The sequence below is a fragment of the Agrilus planipennis genome, unplaced genomic scaffold, assembly GCF_000699045.2.
Source record: "Agrilus planipennis isolate EAB-ADULT unplaced genomic scaffold, Apla_2.0 scaffold163, whole genome shotgun sequence".
Taxonomy (NCBI): Eukaryota; Metazoa; Arthropoda; class Insecta; order Coleoptera; family Buprestidae; genus Agrilus; species Agrilus planipennis.
Window position 1 is genome coordinate 50,294 of NW_020438898.1, and position 20,712 is coordinate 71,005.

Sequence of the window (20,712 nt, forward strand, 5' to 3'; positions counted from 1 at the left end):
TGATGGTGCCATCAGATTTTAAGTGCGGCCTAACATACAGAAGATAACTGTACCATAATAGGGAAAATGTCCAAAAAATTATAAACACAAAAAAGCGCACCTAAATTTCCGACCTATTAAGCAGCTTTTCTAAATGTTCTAATACGTGAAATATATGCAAAAATATGTGCAGAATCGGATGGTGCCATCAGATTTTAAGTGCGGCTTAATATACAGCAGATAACTGTACCATAATAGGGAAAATGTCCAAAAAATCATAAACACAAAAAAGCGCACCTAAATTTCTGACTTATTAAGCAGCTTTTCTAAATGTTCTAATACGTGAAATATATGCAAAAATATGTGCAGAATCTGATGGTGCCCTCAGATTTTAGGTGCGGCTTAATATACAGAAGTTAACTATATCATAATAGGTAAAATGTGTAAAAATTATAAATATAAAAAAATCACACGTAAATGTCCATTGTTTTTAAATGTTCTAAAGGGTGAAATATATAATTATTATATTGAGAAATATACATGTGTGTATATTCTTAATTTGTTAGTTAGTTTTATTTCAGTTACACGCCGAAATCAATCCGGCCATTCAGACCCTACTCGATTCCATTGAAACAATAGAACATGCAGATACTCATGTGCGACTGGAAAATTTCCCATTAACTTTTATCGTTGAACCGTTTAATGTCGACTACTTTTTGTATTTTGGAGCCATACATACAAGTGTATTAGATCATAATGTTATATGGTTAATTAGCAGACATGTAATGAATGTTACAGATGACCAAGTGAGTTTTTAAGATAAATACGAATTCGTCATTATTAATTAGAATTATACAAGTAAGGTCCAAATTAAAAAAAATCTGATGCTCCAATTGTCAGTTCATCTTAATTGTTTCCGATCATTATTAAGATCCAAAAAAGTGTGGCTAATTGGTATTCTTGTTTTATCATATGATTGTTTTGCGTACTTTCCTTCCTTTTTAATAAAATATCACGAAAATAATTGCAGATAGAACATTTTCGATATTTGTACGACGTATTCGATGAACCAATGTTGAGAAATTTTAGACCAATACCTATTGATGTGGCTGAAAGAAGTGTTTTTCATGTTTGCCCATCGACAGTTCTTATCTCTACTCTTTTGCAACACCTACCGCCTGAGGATACTTATATTAAGCCAAAATTATGCAAACATTCCGAAGAAGAAGAAGAAGAAGAGGAAGAAGAGGACGGGGAAGAAACTACAGAGCAATCAATCTGTTATTGTCCATGAAATTTAATTATTTAATGCGTACGAAATTGTTTTCTTTAGTTATTACTATTTCGTGTTTTTTTTCCGTGTGAAATATCGAATTACAATTTATAAGATTTGAATTGTATTTAATTTAATATTAGTTAACAAATCCCATACTAAAGAAAAGTCTAACGCAGCTGCATGTAAACATCATATCTAAATGATAAACGTCACAAACAAGATAAAAACACTCACCAAGTCGTGCCGGTGTCCTTCGTAAAGGACATTCCTTGATTAACTCGAACACAGAATTTTACAGAAGTTGATTCCTGTGTAAAAAAAAACGTTTTTAAAAACAAAATACATTCATTCGAGGCTGGTAATTGGTCTTTTTCACATAACTTAAAACTGGGTAAATAATTAAGTGATAATATATAATAGTTAATAATGATTTCATTTGATAAGCACAAAAAACATCTAATTTTAGTCTAAAAAGATTACTTACCATTTTCAAAATCAACGCAACACTCTACAAAACACAAACATCACGCTAAAACATTCGACTTTTTCGCGCAAAACGAAATAAATTGTTTTGAATGCCCGCGAGTTCCTACACCATATGATTTTAAAAGGATTGCTGAATGTTTTGAAATCGACGTTCATTTTACCGACCCACTAGTACATTTGAACTACTATTTCATTAACCGGTAATAACAGGCTTAATTTTTAAAAAGTTAGTTTCAAATTATCAATTACATTGCAATTATTCATATTTAATGAAACGTTTCGATATCTATAACAAGAAATGCCCGAAATATACACATCCATGCTGACACCAAATCAGCTGCGGCACAGTTGCTTTTTCGCATTTAAAAAGGTAATTTAAAAATCAAATTTTAATTTGTTTTTATGCCCTAACATTAATTCATTCAAGCGGACCGCATGAAACGTTTTAATGAAAAAAATAATTACTTCGTTTTTAAACTTTTTTAGAAAGTCCTAAACTAACTTTTTTTATTATTTTAGACATGAAATTATTACATCATGATGCTTAAGGACCCAAAATAGACTCTACAATAACTCTAAAAATATATCAAGACAACGCAATAATTACGTACCCTGAGAACATTCAAAAATGTTGCCTATTAAAACTATAACTGAGCCAAAAAGGGTAAAACAGCAAAACGAGCTTTTAAGTATACTAAAACAAAGCTAAGAGAACACAAGCTCAATTGTAAACTAACGACAACATAAACATTTATTTATTTACACCACTTTACACTGACGAAAGATACGCTCCTTAAAAATAGTCTTGTGATTGTCGTTTCTAACGCAGTTTTCTTATTCACAGGCCCATTACAACTTCCAAAAACAATACGTGCCAGTACAGCAAACCCTGCATTCATTCAAATACACCTGTTTTTCCTTTTACAAAATACAAACTGGCAATTACAATTTCCTTTATTATTGTCGCTTGAGGATAAAATAAATCAAAAAAAAAGAAAATTAAAATGGCACTACTACCAAACTATATATACAAATACAGTGTACAATTGTGGACTTTGAAGTCCAAAAATAAATATAAAATTATCTTACGACAATATCTCTTCATTTTCTCCACTTCATCATTTAATATAATATAATAATTACACGCAAATAAATTACAAAGACACGATAATTAATTATTTAAGGGCAGTAGTTGCGGTTAATAGAAAGTATTGCACTACAGAAAAATAACCAAATAATAAATAGAACTTCCTTGGTTCTATTTCCAACAACAACTCGAATTACACATTTTCTTCACCGGTGCAAAAATAACAAAAAAGATTAAGATTAAAAAACAATAAAAAAAGAGACTCCCTATTTCTCTTTTTTTTTTTTCTTTCTTAAATAAGGCTGGGTCATTGGTCCCAAACCTGTAAAATGTTTCACAGTTTACAGAAATACGCTCGTTAAAAATGACCTTCAATACACGGACTCGGGCAACAAGTGGAATGTTTTTAATATACATACTTTTCATTTATTTTACTTTCTTATGAATTATAACATTTTTTTGGTATCGCGAAGGATGGTTGATAAATGGCACTGAAATCAGTTCACGCGGTCATATCTAACGAGCTCTCCGACAAAAAAGTTCGGCTACATTTTATTTACAATATAATCAAAAATTGCTATACTCGATTTGTACATCTAACTCAATTATTCTAGCTAAAAAACGCTTTAATTCATCCACTTTCGACAGTTTGGGGCCCCGCACATACACGATATCTTATGCTGGTCGTCTTCAATGTCAAATTTGTAGTCGTATGCCAACTAAAATATCAATTTGGATTTAAAAAATGCCTAATATATATGATACCGACCTTCATATTGATAATTACAACATTAATACCATCTCTTTATAGCGGTNTTGCCTTTTCCTCTTCACTAACCTCGTCATCTTCATCGTCTTCTTCGATGAGTTTTAATCCCAAGAACTTGCTGTATGATTCCGGTAAGGTAGTTTCTGGTGAAGAACTACTAATAATAGAATCAGGAGTATCGTTGTCTCTACTGAACAATTCAAACTTCCTATCTTCGTCATTGTCAAATTTGATAAGTGGGAACTCTTGGTCGTAGAAACCTCGCTGAGTAGATGGCGGAGGTTTTTCTGGTAACGGTTCCAAAGGACCGTACGGCTTTGTATTGTAGTAATCAGTAAAGCCTGGTACGGTGGCATTCCCATAAGAACCAGTAAGATCACCGTAACGAGAATCATAATTCTTTAAACTAACTTTGGATAAGTCACCAGAACCAAATACAGGCACAATTGCATAATTTTTACCAAGAACAGGCTCTTGAACGACCATCGCAGGCAACGTTCTCAACTGTGATAACACCCCGTCTATATAAGAGTCGTAATCTTCCTCCACCTTCGAACATTTTCTCTGTCGTTTCTTGGGAGGCCCACCGGCAGATTCTTTATTTAACAACTGATTCTGCCTTCTCTTCTGTTGGTAGACTCTTCTCTTCAACTTTTTCAACTCTTCTTTCTGATCAGCTGCAGATCTTTCGACCATATCCAATGACTCCATCTCTTCCTTAATCTGTATGTCAGAACGACTTTGATCAGAAACTTCAGAGTGTTGTGACGACTCATCGACCAATTCTTTTTTAACTTCTAGTGGCGTTAAAATTGGACTTTGCTGAGACGAAACGGACATTGGCTCCTTCTTGATGACTAATGGAGGTGTCTGAAGGCTGGAATCTTGGCTACATGACGATCTGGGAGTAGGAGGCGACAACAGCTCGTCCCTACTTGACGTACGACTCGGTGGAAGACATTTTTTCACGTCAATATGTAACTGAGTAGTCGCAGGTGTTGAAACATGCAGTTGTTGTTGATGCAATGTTTGATTTTGTTGCTGTTGCATCGACTGATTTTGCTGCTGTTGTACTGGTTGACTTTGTTGCTGCTGTAGCAACACTTGATTCTGCTGCTGCAGCAACACTTGATTCTGCTGTTGATTTTGTATAGATTGATTTTGTTGCTGAATCGATTGATTCTGTTGTGAAATAGGTTGGCTTTGCTGTTGAATAGATTGACTCGGTTGTAAAATAGATTGACTTTGCTGGTACATAGATTGATTTTGTTGCTGCGAAATTTGTTGTTGATGCAACGCATTTTGCTGTTGTTGTAAAACCTGTTGCGATTGTTGTTGTTGCTGAAAGCTTTGTTGTTGTTGCTGCTGAAAGCTTTGTTGTTGTTGCTGCTGAAAGGTTTGTTGTTGTTGTTGCTGAACAGGTTTCGAAATAAAGGACGTTTCTCTACTAAAGATCGTTCGAGCTTGTGTTGTTTTGAGTGCCTGACTGGTGGATGTGGGTGCTTCGGTTTGTTGTAAAAGTGGAGGCAACAAAGGGGTAGGTGTAGGAGGCACGGGACGAGCTAACTGCGCCTCCAAGCTTGGAACTATAGGTAAACTAGGTGCTGTGGTAGTTGTATTATTACTACTGCTGGTCGAAACCAAACTAGAAGGAGACGCTGTAGTTAAAGATTGCGTCGTTACACAGCCTGTATTTTGAAGCAATTGCTTCAGCAGTACATTCTGCGAATCTTCTATTTTAATCGAATTACCAGCAACATGAGTGAACTTTATACTATTATTTATTATCACAGCGGACGTTGATGTACCCCTCTGAGGCACAACCTCTTCCTTTTTCTTGTTGTCTTTAGAACCGTTATCTTCTTCTGTATGTGCAGAGGATTTAGATGTAAAATTGGTTCTAGTGAGCTGCGTATGCAGAAGGGTTCCTGAGGACGATACTGTCGGTTTAAATGAATCATTTGATTGGGATACAGACGTCGTGTGAGAACTGTTTCCGGTTGAAGATACAGAATGAACTTGAGGTTGTTGTTGCAATAAGGTGGTAACCACTGGAGAAACCACGTGAGGTTGAGCACTTATTAAGGAAGGGCTAAAAGCTGTTCGTGATATTGACATAGGTGTTTCGAGGATGCTAGCAGTTGTTATCGTACTGGGAGAAGTTTGAGCTACTGTGGCCGCTGGATGGGACTGAAGCATGGCATTCAAACTTAATGAGCCCTTCTTGGCTTGGGGAGAAGACGTACGGGGAACGCTACTTTCTGTTGCAGAAGTGATTACAGATGAAGAACGGTATAGAGGAGGGGCCTGGGAAATCACCTGAACACTTGAGGACGCCAGTGAAGTAGTAGATGTTGCCAACGATTTATGCTGCTGCTGTTGTTGCTGCTGCTGTTGGTTGTCTGCACTTATGCAAGAATTACGATTTGAAAGTAAATTTGTAATAACAGTTGATGAGGATGTCGAAGAAGATGGTGTTAAAGATGCAGTTACTTGAGAAGATGGAGATTCTGATATAGAACTGTTGGTTTTAGTAAATGAACCAGTAAAAGATAAACTACCGGTGTGCTCACTTCTTTTCTGTATAATTGCTGTTGTTAAAATTGTATTCTGCTGCTGTTCACTAACTGGCATGGGTCTAGAAATTTTAGGGGGTTCTTTACCTACAGCAGGTTCCTTTGGGTCTGTACTTTTCACAAGGGTTGTAACATTAGCCGAAGAAGTTACGGTCGTTGTATGCAGAGAAGACAATAAAGTGCGCAGTTGTTGTGACACGTTTGCCATATTGGTGGTCAGTTCAGTGGGTTGTGAAAGAGGCGATAGTTGAGGCATAGCGGTCGCCTTAGTCGTGCTTTTTATTGCTACGAAGCTGCTATCTGTACTATCTTTTTCAGTCGTTTTTGGAAGCGGTGCACGAGAAGGTGTTAAAGGGGGAGGAGTGACTTTCAATTTCTCCTTTTTCCTTTCGCTTTCCTGAGAAGATGAGGTATTGACGAAACTAGTTGCAGGTGACTTCTTAACAGCATCTTCCAAGACAGTGGGAGGTTCGCCAGTTATGTTTTCGATCATATCTAGAACGTCCTCGAATGAATCGAACTCTCCCGTAATTCCTTTCCCGTCTCTTCTCCTGCTTTCTAGGGCCTGCAGAGCGATATTATCAAGCATTTGTTCCTGCGAAGGAGTTGGAGAAGGTATGGAAATGACAACAGACTTATCGGTGTCACCATCGCTATGCCCTTCAACAGACTGAGATGTAATAAACGATGCAGACATAGATTCCCCACTTCTACTACCTATCTGCATATTGGTTTGTTTCTCTTGGATTACGTGAGCTGTCATCTTTAATTCGGGAGCGTTATGAACTATAACTGGCGATGATCTCTTAGTTACAACAGGACTTGGAAGTCTCTGTATACAATCACTTACAATAACGTTTGCGATCTGAATTGTTTCGATCTTTCTTAAAGACACTTCTTGAGGGGATTCTACAATTTCTTTTTTAAAGAAATGTTTAGTGACTTGTTTTTCTTCCGCAGGTTCTTTTTCGATAGATTTCGATTTCTGTTCGGCTGCAATTTTTTCAGGGAATTCTTTCTTCGATTTATCATCGTCGTTAGTGGAGCTATCTGGCGATACCGAACCATCTTCGAAGATTTTCTTTGGCAAACCTGTATCCTGTGTCGACAAAGATAGAGAAGACGACGGTTTATCAATGACCCTTACGTTGGGAAGTTTACTTAAATCACTTGCACTTATAACTGGAATGGTAAATCTAGATGGCAGTACAGAGGCGTTTCCACTGACTATAGTCAAAGGCGAAGCCGAAGTTATAAGCTTGGGAACACTAATAATATTACTTCGGGCAATACTAGTTTTAATTGGCAGAATAAAATTCGTAATGCCAGAAGTAATAGTGCTCCCGGTAGTCAATTTTGAAGGTTGGGAAGCGATAACAACATTTGCATTTGTTTTGGTAAAGATTGCCGACTGGGTAGAATTTCCAGAACCCTTGGTGTTGCTAATAGAAGTAACAGTTAAGTATGTAGTAGTGTTTTCGTTAGTGCTAACGTTAGTTAATTTAACGTTGTTAGCGGATTGGATAGACTGAACGAAAGATGTGTGAGTTCTTGGGATGTTAGATAAAACAATGGGGCTTGCTTGTGGCTGTGGCGAAGAAGAGATCATTGTGGATTTCTGATGTGAATTAGCTGCATATCTGTGGATTTCATTTATATGTTTGTTATTAATGAATTCCTGTTTAAACAACTTCTGTTTTCTTGATCCCTCATCTATAAGTTCTTCAAAGTCTTCTTTGGTTGATATCTGTTCCTCTGGAGATTTAATATTGGGATCAATTATAACAATTTCTGAATCTTCTAAGTTCGATATGAGTTCTTCGTCAGCAGACTGAGTGTAATTTTCTGGAGAACCTTCGTGAGCTGTATCTTCTTGGTCTGGAGAATCTGGAACCTCGCGCATCGTTAACAATCGTTTGGAAGAAATTTCTTGGACAAGATAGTTTCCTGCAGTTACGTCTTGAGTTTTTCCCTGCATTATCATTTCTTCGTCACTTGTTGTGGGGCTTTGAATGGCTACATTCACAATCTGCATATTTTTGCTGTTCATTTCACCCATATCGTCGCCATAATCACCATCATCGTCTTCTTTGTCTGAATATTGGGCATCCCCCGAAATATCCACCACCATGTTTCCCGGAAATAAGAGAAATTCATCCCCAATCTGCTCTGACTCTAAGGGACTCGCTATTACTTCATTGATGTCTGATTGTGAAAAAGTTTCTATAACTGTTATATCGTCACCGTCATTTTGCTGTGCTGCAGAGCTCAGTGATACTTCTGTCGATACGACGCCGTTATCATCGTCGTAGTCCATCATATCTTCACATGGTATCCTTTTGCCACCAGGACTAGTTGTGTTTAAAACCACAACAGGTCTTTGGCCACTACTCTGTTCTTTTAAGTCTGTAGTTTCGGGGACTTTCTTTCCCGAAATAATTCTATGTTGTAACGGTCTGCTAGTGGAAGTATTCGGTGGGGGAGTTACTGGTGGAGAAGAACTATCTTCGAACTCATTGTAATCGCTGCTAACCAAAGAGGAAACTTTACTGGTGGCAAAAGATTGCAGGTTTGTTTTTGCCGGTGATTTTTTTTTAAGTATGGACACTTTACTCAAATGGGACTCCTTTTTCATCCTCATGGGAACAACCGAAGCCTCCCCAGATGATTCAGATTTATCGTCTTTGTTTTCTGGGACACGTTTAGCGCCACGGCCGAAGCTGTTCCACATAGGAGAGCCACCCCTCAAACCCAGTTTAATAAAACCAAATTTTCCAAACATAGGAGGCCTCGGAATCGGGTTCAAAGGATTATGTGGGTTGCCACCTCCAGAAGAATCACAGTCAGGGGGTGTTGGTACTGGATTTAACGGATTATATGGATTACCACCACCAGTGTGGTCGGATTCAGGTGTATACGGAGTCCTAGGGGTACTTGGGTTCTCAACACTCAATGGCCTTTCAGGAATGGCCGGGCTGTTACTAGGAGGTCGTCTCATCATGGGAGATTGTATAGACGCTACGGAAGGGCTCCTAGGCAAAGGTGAGCTCACTGGTTGCTGTGGATGCAACATCGGACTGTTTGGAGGCTGATTAATATGCTGATGGATGACAGGGCTTCGTGATATAGGAGAACTGGGTGGCTGGTTGTGTCCGATCATTGGACTACGTGGAGGCATGGGTGACGTTGGTTGAACTGAATGCGGAGACATAATTTGCTGGCCCTGGTTAATCATGGGACTTTGAGGAGGCATGGGAGAACTAGGGGGTTGATTTTGTAATCTATTTTGATTTTGAAGCTGTTGAGCCAGCTGCTGTTGTTGCTGTTTAGCCAGTTGCTGTTGCTGTTGTATCATGAGTTGGTGTTGCTGTTGTGTCAACGCTTGGGGCTGATTTACAGCTAAAAAAATTACATCTACTGATTTCTTAATTAAAAATTACAAGCTGCAAGAATGTAAAATAAATTTCTTATGCAAATAAGCGTTGCTTAACGAATAAACTATTTTATTTGCGACTAAAAATTACTTAATCATTTCAAAATTACTATTTCAATATCACCTTTATTTGTTAACTTAACTTAATTGTTCTAATAAAACGAGCATTTTAAACGGAACTAATTGTTATTCAAAAGTTAAACAAGATATCAATTCAATGTTTACTTAGTTTTAAACACTTACCTTGTTGTTGCTGAAGTTGCTGCTGTTGTTGTTGTTGCTGCTGCTGCTGCTGTTGTTGTTGGGCCAACTGTTGCTGTCTCAGTATAATCTGCCGTTGCTGCATCAGCTGTATGGCTCTCTGCGAATGCAGTATGTTTATATCAGTCTGTTGACCATCGACGTTGACTTGTTGCTGTTGTTGCCCCTGCTGTTGCTGAAGGAACACCTGTTGCTGCAAATGTCTCTGCAATATTTGCTGCTGTTGTTGTTGAGTTAACTGTTGTATAGGAGTGGTAGGGGGGCTGTTTAGAGGCGACTGTGTTCCACTGCCAGTTCCTGCGACCGCCCTTTGCTGAAATGCCACATTCGAAGGTGACGTCAGCCTCGATCTTTGCTGCTGCTGCTGTTGTTGTTGATCGCCCATGCTCGTTCTTACAACGAATCGCGTTTGCTGATTATTCCCTTGGCGCATTATATCGTTCGTAACGTAACCCACAGGACTGGTTACCATTCTACGGTGTTGGGGGGAGGTCATACGTGGCGCTGGAGGAGGGAGACATACCTGAGAGGGGGACTGCACGGGTCCGGGGCTTCCCTCGCTTTGCGATTGTGGTGTACCGATACGAGGAGACATGCCACTGGGCGGGGGTCCGCCTCCAGGGCTCTGAATTAAACTAGCGACTGAACTGGGACCTGGAGAGTGAGAAACAAGCGGTCGCGGACTCTGAAGGGGAGAATTATGCTGGGACGATGTCATTGGAGACGCTGTTGGTGACATCATAGGCGAATGAGACGCGTTAGAAGAATGAATTGGTGAAGACACAGGGGGGCCTAAAGGCGAGTGTGTCGGTTGATTGCCTGTACCAATAAGAAGGGGAGATTGGCCAGGACTTGGTCGTTGCTTGGCCTGTTGCTTATTGCGATATTCCTTTAAACGATGCCGAATTAATTACATTTTCAAAATAAAAAATAGTTATAGCAATAAAGCATACCTGCATTAGAATAGTATGTTGTCGGCTCTGTTTTCTGCTTGATTCGAGGTGTTTCTGAAGTATAGACTGCTCTGAAGAAATCCTCTGCAGTTCTTTGGCATCGACATCTGTCAGCTGATTTCCAGACTTCCTCAACTGTCTCTGTTTGCTATTCAAAGACTGTAACAACCAAATCATTAAATCCTGTACAAATTAATTTATTTCTCATGTATTACCTTTCTCGATTTTCTCAACTTTTGTACTTCTGTCTCGTAAAATTTTAGTTGCTGGGATAAGATCGTGTTTTGATTGTTCAACCATTGATCGTACACCATATGTGCCTGTCTGTCTTGTTCGGTTACGACGTTTTCAGGGGGCAAAGAGGGTGCCGGCAACAGCGAAACGTTGAACATAGGCACTCTGGATGTCATATCGGTCGGGGGCTGGGGAGTAGGTGCAGGACTCGGCCTCGTAGGACTTTGCTGCCACTGATTTGCTTGCTGTGACTGTTGAGCCCCAAAATTCACCTGACCACTATTCTGGATGCCTTGCACAGGCAAAAGACCTTGGGCTAACAAAAATAGTTTGTTTTCAAGCAGTACTATTACCGATTTCATGTAACTAATGTACTATTTTAATTTTTACCTGGTAGTCCTTGTTGTTGGCTGGTTGGTGTGGCCCTAATTCCCCCACTACTAAATACATCTGCCTTAAGTCTTTCAAAATCGTGTTCGCTTAAGAGACCCGACCTAGAGGGCGTCGAAGGTCCCGTTTCTTTAGTCTGGGACTGCAACTGATTTTCCTGTTCCCTTTTTTCTTGCTCTAGCAATTCTTCAAGAAGTAAGGGCTGTTCCTAATTAAACAATTGGATAAACTCAATCGTACCGATTAAAACTGCGTAAAGTTTACCTATTAATTTTTTTATTGTATATTATCTAAAAAATCTTTCATAACTTGTGAAAAGAGTAATCATATTTTTATTACTTGATACTAAAGGATAAGTACAAGCAAACAATTTTTACCAATTCAGTTTCGTTTAAATAAAAGTATACTTAATCCCATTCATCAAATGATTAAGATACAAAAAGTATTCTTATAAAACTATGTATTATTTGTTGCTTCATGCTATCGCAATCTAAATATTTAATAACAAGAATTTAAAAAAAAGCATGCAATAAAAAAAAAATAATACCACACACTAACATTATTCTTAGCTACCACCAACCTATAAGTAAAATGGACCTTCAATAAATAAATGAATAGAATAATTACTGTCTTTACTGATAGACTATTTTAAGCAATGGAGGGGCGTTGTCTCACCTGAAGGAGCATGGGTCTCCGTTGCAGGTGAGGCGGTAAAGGCATGGCCTGAAGAGGCGATGGATACATATACCCCTGCGGCAGGTGGCTCAGCGACCCGGGGGGCACTGAACCCATGCGATACCCCATCTACCACAAACATGCAAGCAACACCAATCACCTCAACCACTGTTAGTTATACTAACAAACGAATCGTAACAGAAACATAATGAACAATGATAAAAAAAAATTAAAAAAAAAAACAGAACTATTGCCGAATTTACATCATCTATACTTCCCACAACCAGACAGAAAACAAAATAGTTCCAACACCTTTATAGTAATTGCAAATACCCCCAAAGTACTCCTCATGTGGTACGTTTAGTTAAATTTCTTCATGTAACTCATTTAAGTATATATAATTCAATTTATGATACATATTTTCATTTTATAATTTCCTTTGAACTATTCGGTATTAAAGCAGCAATTTTTTTTATCTACTCATTCTCTCAAGAACAATAATTAGATAATGCTAATAATATAGATATAAAATCAACTCTACATGTCATTATAAAAACGCAAAGAATACAATTATGAAGGCCTAATATACATACTTAAACAAATAAATAATAAACAAGTAGTCAATAAGTTAGTTAATTAGTATTAAATTCTGAGTAAACAGCGACAAAGAGCAGACATTTTGAATCACATGCAAAACTTCCATACCCAAATAAAAAAAAAACTGATAAAAGAAATTTAAAACAAAACAAGATAAACGCAAGTGGTAGACAAATAATAATAAACGTACCTGGCTTGTCGAGCCTGGATAGGGGGGAGGAGGGCCCGGGTACGGTGGAGGCGGTGGCGGAGGAGGTGGCGGTTTAGGAGTAGTATTCATTCGAGCAGACAATCCTGTATTTTGCAAGACAGGATTTGCCAGACGAGGTACTGCTCCTCCAGTACTAGCCAAGCGCATATGTAATTTTTGATTTTGTACTAAAATAATGAAAAACAATTACTCTGAGAATGTACAAAAGAGAATTTATAATTACATTGCATTTGAAGTTTCTGAAAATAATTTGAAGGAAATGTAAGGGACACATTGTTATTTGGAGTAACTATTCCAATAACTCCTTCAGGGGACATGAGCTTAGTTCCTGGAGCCATTGGTCTTCCTAAAGCCACTGCTTGTTGCACCTGCAGGGAAATTGGCAATTAAGCAACGCTCTTTTTTTTTAAGAGAAAATTTACTACCTGATGCAACATCTGCTGATGTATTTGTTGTTGTGTATTGAGTTGCATCTGGACCGTAGGTTGAGAAGTTGCGGTGCTCCTGGAAACTACAATAGTTGAGGGTGACTGCAAAGTGGACTGTCCAGAATTTGTAGGAATGCCGCCTACGGGTACCATTTCTTTAGGTACTACAGTCTCTGTCTTAACAGTGATGTCCACCGGTGGTAAGACAGGCTGAGGTTGAGGAGGTGGTTGCTGTTCAATCGGTTGTTTTTGCATCAAACTGTAATAAAAGTTTAATTTGCACCAAGAATTATTTTATTTTCAATAACAGAAACTTACCTATTTTTAACTTTTTTGTCTTCTTTATCTTGTTCAGAGTCAACCAAATCCAAACTATCTAAAATATTTGTTTTTTCTCCAGAAGATAATGGATCTAGTTCAGTGTCTGCATATGTAAGAATGTTAAAATCTGGTCCCATTTCAGCTAAAGCAAATTAACAATTACTCAACTGGAAAATAATCAGAAAGAAAAACATGAATACCTAACAGTTCATCATCATCCTCTCCCAATCCACCCAGAATGTCAAGAACACCCTGCAACTCTACCATGGTTCCAGTTTCCTGTTCCAATTTCTCCAACTCCGCCGTCACGTTATCAGGGATCTCTTGTTCACTCTGGGGCAATGTTTGCTGCTGCTGCTGCTGTTGTTGTTGCTGCTGCTGCTGTTGTTGTTGCTGCTGTTGTTGTTGCTGTTGTTGTTGTTGGTGTTGAATTTGTTGATGCTGTTGTTGTTGTTGCTGCTGCTGCTGCTGTTGTTGTTGTTGGGCATGCTGTTGGTGCATTTGTTGTTGATGTTGAATATTACCTGCTGCTCCGGGCCCCCCATAATGTAATGGAGACGTGTTAGGACCAGTACCCATCGAAGCTGGTACTGAATCAGGTCTTTTAGGTTGCATGGTGTTCATAGAATTGGAATTTTGTTTTTGTATTAGTTGCTCGAATTGGTCCAGACTGTGAGAGCGTTCTAAAGTTGAATGGGTAGTTTGACGAACATTAGTAGCTTGTTGAAAATTATTAGGAGGCGGCTGTTGAGAGGACTGTTGAGAAAGTTGCGGAGGGGCCTGCTGTTGGTGTTGCAAGTTGTTCTGTATTAAATTTCTCTGAAAAAACATACAAAGTCGAACCGATTTAGAACTTGTAAGTTTATAAATTTACCTGTAAAAGAAGTCTCATTCTGGGTTCGAGACCCTGCAATTTTGGATCATTCCCAGGTATCCTAACTCCCACTAGACCCCCTGGCTGCCTTAGTAATATGCTACCCGAGCCCACGACGCCCCTAGGTCGTGCTATTCCCGGAGGCAGCGGATGTCTGAAAGTTACGTCTCCTCCGGGTCCACTAATATTCTGATTTGTTACATTCAAGCCATCCTGATCAGGCGAGGAGGAATCCTGTTGGGGTGGCCACACTCTTTGCTGGCCTTTGCCTGGCAGCAACTGTTCGTCCAGCTTTTTAAATTGTTGCCTCTGAAGCAAATCCCGCAGTTGGTGATTTATTACTAGATTGTCCCCTGCCGAGGGGGGCGCGGTAGTAGAGGATTGAAGAAGCGCCTTTTGGGACAAATTCAAACGTCTCGTTTAGCGTTATAATGTGATATATGAGCTAACAAATTTCCGTCACCAAAGGAATGATAACATGCTACTTCAACTGTGCAGAAAAAAGAAGGCAGAAGCACTTCGTGAATACTGCTACGAATAACTCTTTCTCAAAACAGGACACGTCAAAAGTTTTCTTTCACCTACAGGGCTGTTTCATGCGTAATCGTAAAAAAATAGGAACGGACGAAGCGTGTGTTATTAAAAGTTTAATTGGGCAAGTGATATATTAAAAACTAAAAGTGCATATAAAAGACGCATATAGTAACTACGAATACTACGGAAAATAAAAATAACCTACTGAAACATTATCAATTATTAATAAATTATGTCTCGTAGTAGTACTTACTGGTTCTGAAGAAAATTGAGAATTGTTATCATTTGCATGTCTTGGAGGGCCCACCATGCCAGCTGAGGAAAAAAAGGAAAGATAAAATACATAAAAAATTGATTAATAAAACTAAACAAACCTTGCGTTCGTTGCTCTTGTAATATATGTTGTTGTTGCTGAGCCTGTTGATGCCTCAAAGCCTGCAGCTGCTTCCATTGGCGTTCTTGTTCAGCCTCTTTAGCGTTTTTCTGTTGCTGAGCTATTTTTTCCTGGTCCTTTCAAAAAAATATACAATAAATAAAATATGAAAATGATATTTTTTCTTGGTAAATGGCTCAAGAGCTCTTAAAACCAAAATTTTTTTTATTATTATTGAACAACTAATTGTATCATCAATGATAATTTTAAAATAATATTAAGAAACACATTATAATTATCACTAATTTAAAAGTGTTTCATGGTTATAATTATATAGATTTTAAAAACAGTTTTGATAAAAAAACAATTACTAAAATTAAAATTAATTAACAATGAATATCGATTAATTCAATTAATTTTCATTATGCATAAGGCGTCTAATTTTATTTAAAGCAAAAAGGAAAAGGATTAAAATTCAAAAAGCATCAAGTTTGGTTAGTAAAGAAGCTACGACTACAAAGACAACACTACAAATACTAAACTACTACATCATACCAGGTTTTTATTTACATTGACTACATGCAAAACCTACTAGAGAAAATTAAGGAATAACTAAATAAGGGTAAGGGTCAGACCTTTTCTGCTAAAACCAAATAATTTGTTAAATAAATCATTCCAAATTTTTATATTTATAAATTTTACTGTAGTCGATAATTTAAAACATGATTAGTATATGTTATTAACTTCATTCTACGAAATAGCTCTGAGTACATATAAATTTTTGGTTTAATCAGACGGTGCTTTTATGAAAAGAAAATAAGGATATTTTTCAATAAAGGATTAATACTGATAATATCATCATTAAATTGAAATATGATAATAACAACGAATACACGCACACGATATCATGCTCATTACTCAAAATTAAATCTCGGCAATCGCAGTTACTTAAAAAAAAAAAATGAAAATTAAACTGCAAAATTAAAATTAATTTGTACCAACAATCTCCATTACTAAAAATTAATAAAAATAAATTTCCATCATTAACTCGATTATACAATGAACTATTTAAAGGAGACCGTAGGCACAAACGACACCAAGAAAATAAAAAACGAAATTCTAACTTTTTACGCAAAAGTAACGAAGAAAAAAAATTTCGAAAAAACCATTCACATCGAGTTTGAGCAGCACGTATTCTCACCAATGATACGGTTTCATACGTTTCCTGACCGAGGGACGGGAGGGTGCGCATAATCTCACTAGGGGTCAGCACACGTATTTGCTGATCGGCAGCGGAGGGATGGATTATGATTGGTCGATTGAGGGAGCCGTGCTCCTGGTAGTGGGGGTTCACGGTCACGTTGGGAGCAGGACCCGTGTGATCGCGCCCTCCCAACACGTGCTTGTTGTGTACGGTGAACTGTTGGTGCGTGGTGGGAGATGCAGGAGTCGGCGTAGGCAACGACAAGGGCCGGGGAGGAATTGGGGGCGACGAGTTCGACGATGACGACGACAAGGACGACGAACTCGAGGACGATGATGAGGAGGAACAGGAAAGGGATGCGACCGTCCCAGAGCTACTGGCATTCGAAATATTGGTTAGTAATGGTAGCATTACGGGGGTGATGGTTGTAGTAGTAGTTGGTGTTGTTGTAGTTGTTGGGGTGCACACCTCTGAAATGGCAGCGGACAATAGGGTTCCTTGGGTCTGCAAGGGGACGGCTGACGTCTTTGAGATCGCAGCCGCAGTCACTGCTGCTGAGGACGACGTCGTGCTAGCTACAACGCCTTCCTTGCTCATCTAAATCGTCATGGGGTCGAAAAATAAGCATATATTTAGGAAAAAACAGGATAAGTTAACGACACAAATGTACCGTTTTTTACGAAATAAAAGCAAACAATCACACGCTTAAAAATAAATGAATAACACGTACACATACGCGCACATAAATTAAACAAGACACATAGTACATACAGGATACCTCTGGAGTAGAATACCAATATAAAAATAGTCCAAATTTTAAGTACGGTCCAGTTTATAGTTTCTTTACGGTTGAATTCAAATGTCAGAGACAAAATGTATATGTGAAATATCCTGTATGCCGATAAGACTGTAGTTGGGTTAGTGACATTCGTTGCCCTTTAACGTTAAACCCCCAATTATAAAAAAAAAAACAAACGATTTGAAAACAAAAAGCCAAACACTTAAATATTCACACAATCAATCAGTTGTACTTCATAATTCTTAATCTGAAGGCACTTCTATGAAAATATATGTTTCAATCAGGGATTCCCCTATCGTACGTAATAACTTTTTTCAAGTTTGCTCACCTGTTGTTGTTTTTTCATTCTTAACGCGGACCTATTATCGCGGGCTTGTTGCAAGTAGGGAGCTTTCTGTTCGGTACTCAACGTCCTCCACTTTTTTATAATCTGCTTGTATCGATCATTCCATGTAGGATATTCGGTTTTCCATTCCGGATGGTTCATGTTGGCATAGAGAACGGCCGATATGGTGGCACCGGATCCTAAACCTTCATCAGCTTTCATTTTCTCTGAGGAACGCTGATTATAAGTAGAAGGCACCACAGCGTTAGTTGTTTCGACTTCGGTGGTTGCCACGCCTCCAGTCCCGCTGTCATTTATTGACACCCAGGGACTTGGAGGCTCAGAAAACGCTGGACTAAACTGGGGACTACTATAAAAAATCACAATGATAAAGTCAATATAAGAACAATTTATTTTTAAAATAACAGCGACTGTAACTTACTTGCTGTATTCAGAATGATAAGGGGATTGCGGTGGGAAGCTTATAGGTGAGTTGAGACTGTTTTGGTTAGCGTTAGTTAATGTTGTAGGTCTCATAGAGGCAGATACGACCTGAGGAAGAACAGGCTGATTGTTATTGCTGTTACTACTGCTGTATGTGCTATTGGTGACTGTATTAGACTTTGGAAATACCATATTACTTTCCTCAGATTCTTGTGATTCATCAGTTAAAACACCCTAGAACAGATTTCATACATATTTAATGACAAATTATTAATATAATAATAATAATAGAGATACCTTAAATATGTCTTCCACATCTTTACTGTTAATATTGGGAATTGACTCGATATTAAAGTGAGATCCAAGTATTTCTGTTATGTCGTCTTTGGTATCTTTTGAATTGTTAGAATTAGAAAGAGAATCTGATATGTCAGGTTCCTCTGTTAAATTAGAATCTAAAATACATATTTTTAATAAAATTGACAGATTTTGAAACATTGTAATATTTTAATACGTATATAAAGCATGCTAAGTTGGGATTCACAAATATAATAATTAAATAGCAATTAGCACATTTTTTTAACCTGGTATTGTTATTAATCGAGAGATCGAAACAATTATTTTTGTGTGAACAATTATACATGTGTGAAACCCAACTTAGTTTGTTTTATATATTAAAATACTAAAATAAAAAGATTAGAATTTCTTCAAATTTAATTGCTGTTAAGTTTAACTTACCAGCTAACTTTTCAAGATTATCTGCATTTTTACTAAGCTCCTCATCATCTTCATTCATGATAGTATTTACAAGATCAGCGTCTAAAAGGTCTCCTGGCAAATTAAGCACATCCTTAAGGGCTTCTGAATCGCTCTCGTCCTCCTCTCTGGACACACAAACCGAGTCGTTTTCATTGTCTGTCTTGTCTCCTGTCATACTCCCTGAGAACAGCTTCAGGGGCTCTTTAGAATTTTCAAACTTCTCTTGCTTTGCTGTTACAGCAGCCACGGCTTTTATTTCGTCCTGCAAATATAAAAATAAGTTAGGAAAACACAATATTAAAATATGAAAGATGTTAGCTATTTACCTGAGATAATTGTATAGTTTTGGAGTCTTTTTCTTTCTCGTATTTAGAATTTTCCTCCTCGCTTCCGCTCGAACTGTCTAATTCTTTGTTAGTGTCCAAAAGATCACGCCCAAAAAAGGCTTCTTGAAGATAGGGTGGAAAACTTTCAACCAACTTATTTTTGGGCTTTCGACGGACCGGTTTACGTCTCGGCTTATCCGACGAGGTCTCTGCGAGGGATGATTGAGTTGGAGGTTCGGTCGAAGTAGGAGTCGTCTGACCTGGTAACATGTCCACATCGTCGGTGTCCATACCACCCCTAATACCTCTCATCCGTACCAAAAAACCACCTATTCCTGTAACAAGAAAGCAAAGAAGAATGAAGAATTATTTATATAAGAAAATTTAACATGCACATTTGTATTCAATATCAGAAAACTTACCCAACTTTTGTAAATTTCTTTGTCGTTTACGTCGTAAAACTGTAACGCCACTTTCCATGGTATACAGAGTAAACCCGTCAGGTGGAGGGCCGTCCTCTTTAGTCCATATCATTCCCTCTTTGTATATATCCTGAAGTTGTTCTTCTTTAATTTCTACCAATTCTAATTTTGCACTATCTTCCAAACTATTTTCTGTAATATAAACAAACGAGTATTTAAGTCAAAATATCAAATCTAATATCCAATTTCTAATATCCTACCTATACTATTTGTGCCAGCCACAACAGACTCAATAGTGGCCATAATCCCCGCCTCCTTGTCCTGCATAGGCAGCACCTTTTTTCTTTTCTTCCTCGTGAAATGTTGTTCCAAACTCATAGCTTTTATCAAACTGTGACCTGCCTCACTCAAATAGACTCCATCGACATAATAATTTTGGTTGGACTTCACCTCCGGGCTCTTCGTCGGCGTGGGCGGCTTAGGAATAGGCTGCTGCTGTTGCTGAGGCTGCAAATGGGGCGGCGGCACATCCTTAGGCCTACACAGCACACAACTGTACCCCTCTTCGGTGCATTTTTCTGCCTCAGCTTCTGTTTTAATCGAATCACAAATTGCATGCAACCATCGTTGACACTGTTGACATTGTATTATTAAATCGCCTTCTGAATATGATTCGGCGCAGCTTGGGCAGGTGTTATACGACGCACACCGCCCACATTCAGTGTAACTGTTCATCCAAGTACAATTGAAACCCGGATCTGTGGCCCCACACGTCTGACACACAGCGCACCACTTACACTTCCAATTGCCATGGGGCACGAAGTCAAGAGGCGGGTCCATGCAGTAGATGTGATAAGAAATATCACACTCATCGCACAAAATCAAACGAGCTTCGTCGTTACGCTGGCCACACCCCTCACATACCGTACAGTCCAAACAGCGCCAACCTTCAATTTTAAATTAAGAAACGTAAAAA

General features: G+C 38.2%; 2 protein-coding genes across 7 annotated transcripts in view; one reads left to right on the forward strand and one right to left on the reverse strand.

The window, feature by feature from the left end:
• The window catches only part of LOC108739107 (carbonic anhydrase 2-like), a 21,722-nt gene extending 20,266 nt beyond the window's left edge, over positions 1 to 1,456 (forward strand). Inside the window, exons 4-5 of one of the 2 annotated variants that reach the window (XM_018472834.2) lie at positions 546 to 785; positions 1,010 to 1,456. In XM_018472834.2, coding sequence (XP_018328336.1) covers positions 546 to 785; positions 1,010 to 1,273 — 504 coding nt within the window. In that variant the 3' untranslated portion in view covers positions 1,274 to 1,456. The remainder of the gene's footprint in view (positions 1 to 545; positions 786 to 1,009) is intronic. The other variant, XM_018472835.2, reaches the window with a different exon arrangement.
• The window catches only part of LOC108739104 (histone-lysine N-methyltransferase 2C), a 39,679-nt gene that overhangs the window by 15,155 nt on the left and 3,812 nt on the right, over positions 1 to 20,712 (reverse strand). The window contains exons 12-33 of one of the 5 annotated variants that reach the window (XM_025973204.1): positions 19,997 to 20,683; positions 19,737 to 19,928; positions 19,315 to 19,649; positions 18,968 to 19,250; positions 18,527 to 18,684; positions 18,228 to 18,463; positions 17,789 to 18,155; positions 17,130 to 17,258; positions 15,459 to 15,594; positions 15,338 to 15,399; positions 14,551 to 14,943; positions 13,877 to 14,495; positions 13,674 to 13,818; positions 13,353 to 13,614; positions 13,151 to 13,295; positions 12,907 to 13,094; positions 12,120 to 12,248; positions 11,445 to 11,652; positions 11,036 to 11,370; positions 10,821 to 10,979; positions 9,850 to 10,756; positions 3,649 to 9,572 (exon numbers count right to left, since the gene is read on the reverse strand). In XM_025973204.1, the coding sequence (XP_025828989.1) occupies positions 3,649 to 9,572; positions 9,850 to 10,756; positions 10,821 to 10,979; positions 11,036 to 11,370; positions 11,445 to 11,652; positions 12,120 to 12,248; positions 12,907 to 13,094; positions 13,151 to 13,295; positions 13,353 to 13,614; positions 13,674 to 13,818; positions 13,877 to 14,495; positions 14,551 to 14,943; positions 15,338 to 15,399; positions 15,459 to 15,594; positions 17,130 to 17,258; positions 17,789 to 18,155; positions 18,228 to 18,463; positions 18,527 to 18,684; positions 18,968 to 19,250; positions 19,315 to 19,649; positions 19,737 to 19,928; positions 19,997 to 20,683 (11,999 nt within the window). Of the gene's footprint in view, positions 1 to 3,648; positions 9,573 to 9,849; positions 10,757 to 10,820; positions 10,980 to 11,035; positions 11,371 to 11,444; positions 11,653 to 12,119; positions 12,249 to 12,906; positions 13,095 to 13,150; positions 13,296 to 13,352; positions 13,615 to 13,673; positions 13,819 to 13,876; positions 14,496 to 14,550; positions 14,944 to 15,337; positions 15,400 to 15,458; positions 15,595 to 17,075; positions 17,259 to 17,788; positions 18,156 to 18,227; positions 18,464 to 18,526; positions 18,685 to 18,967; positions 19,251 to 19,314; positions 19,650 to 19,736; positions 19,929 to 19,996; positions 20,684 to 20,712 lie in introns of all 5 variants that reach the window. The other 4 variants (XM_025973205.1, XM_025973203.1, XM_025973207.1 and 1 more) reach the window with 4 other exon arrangements.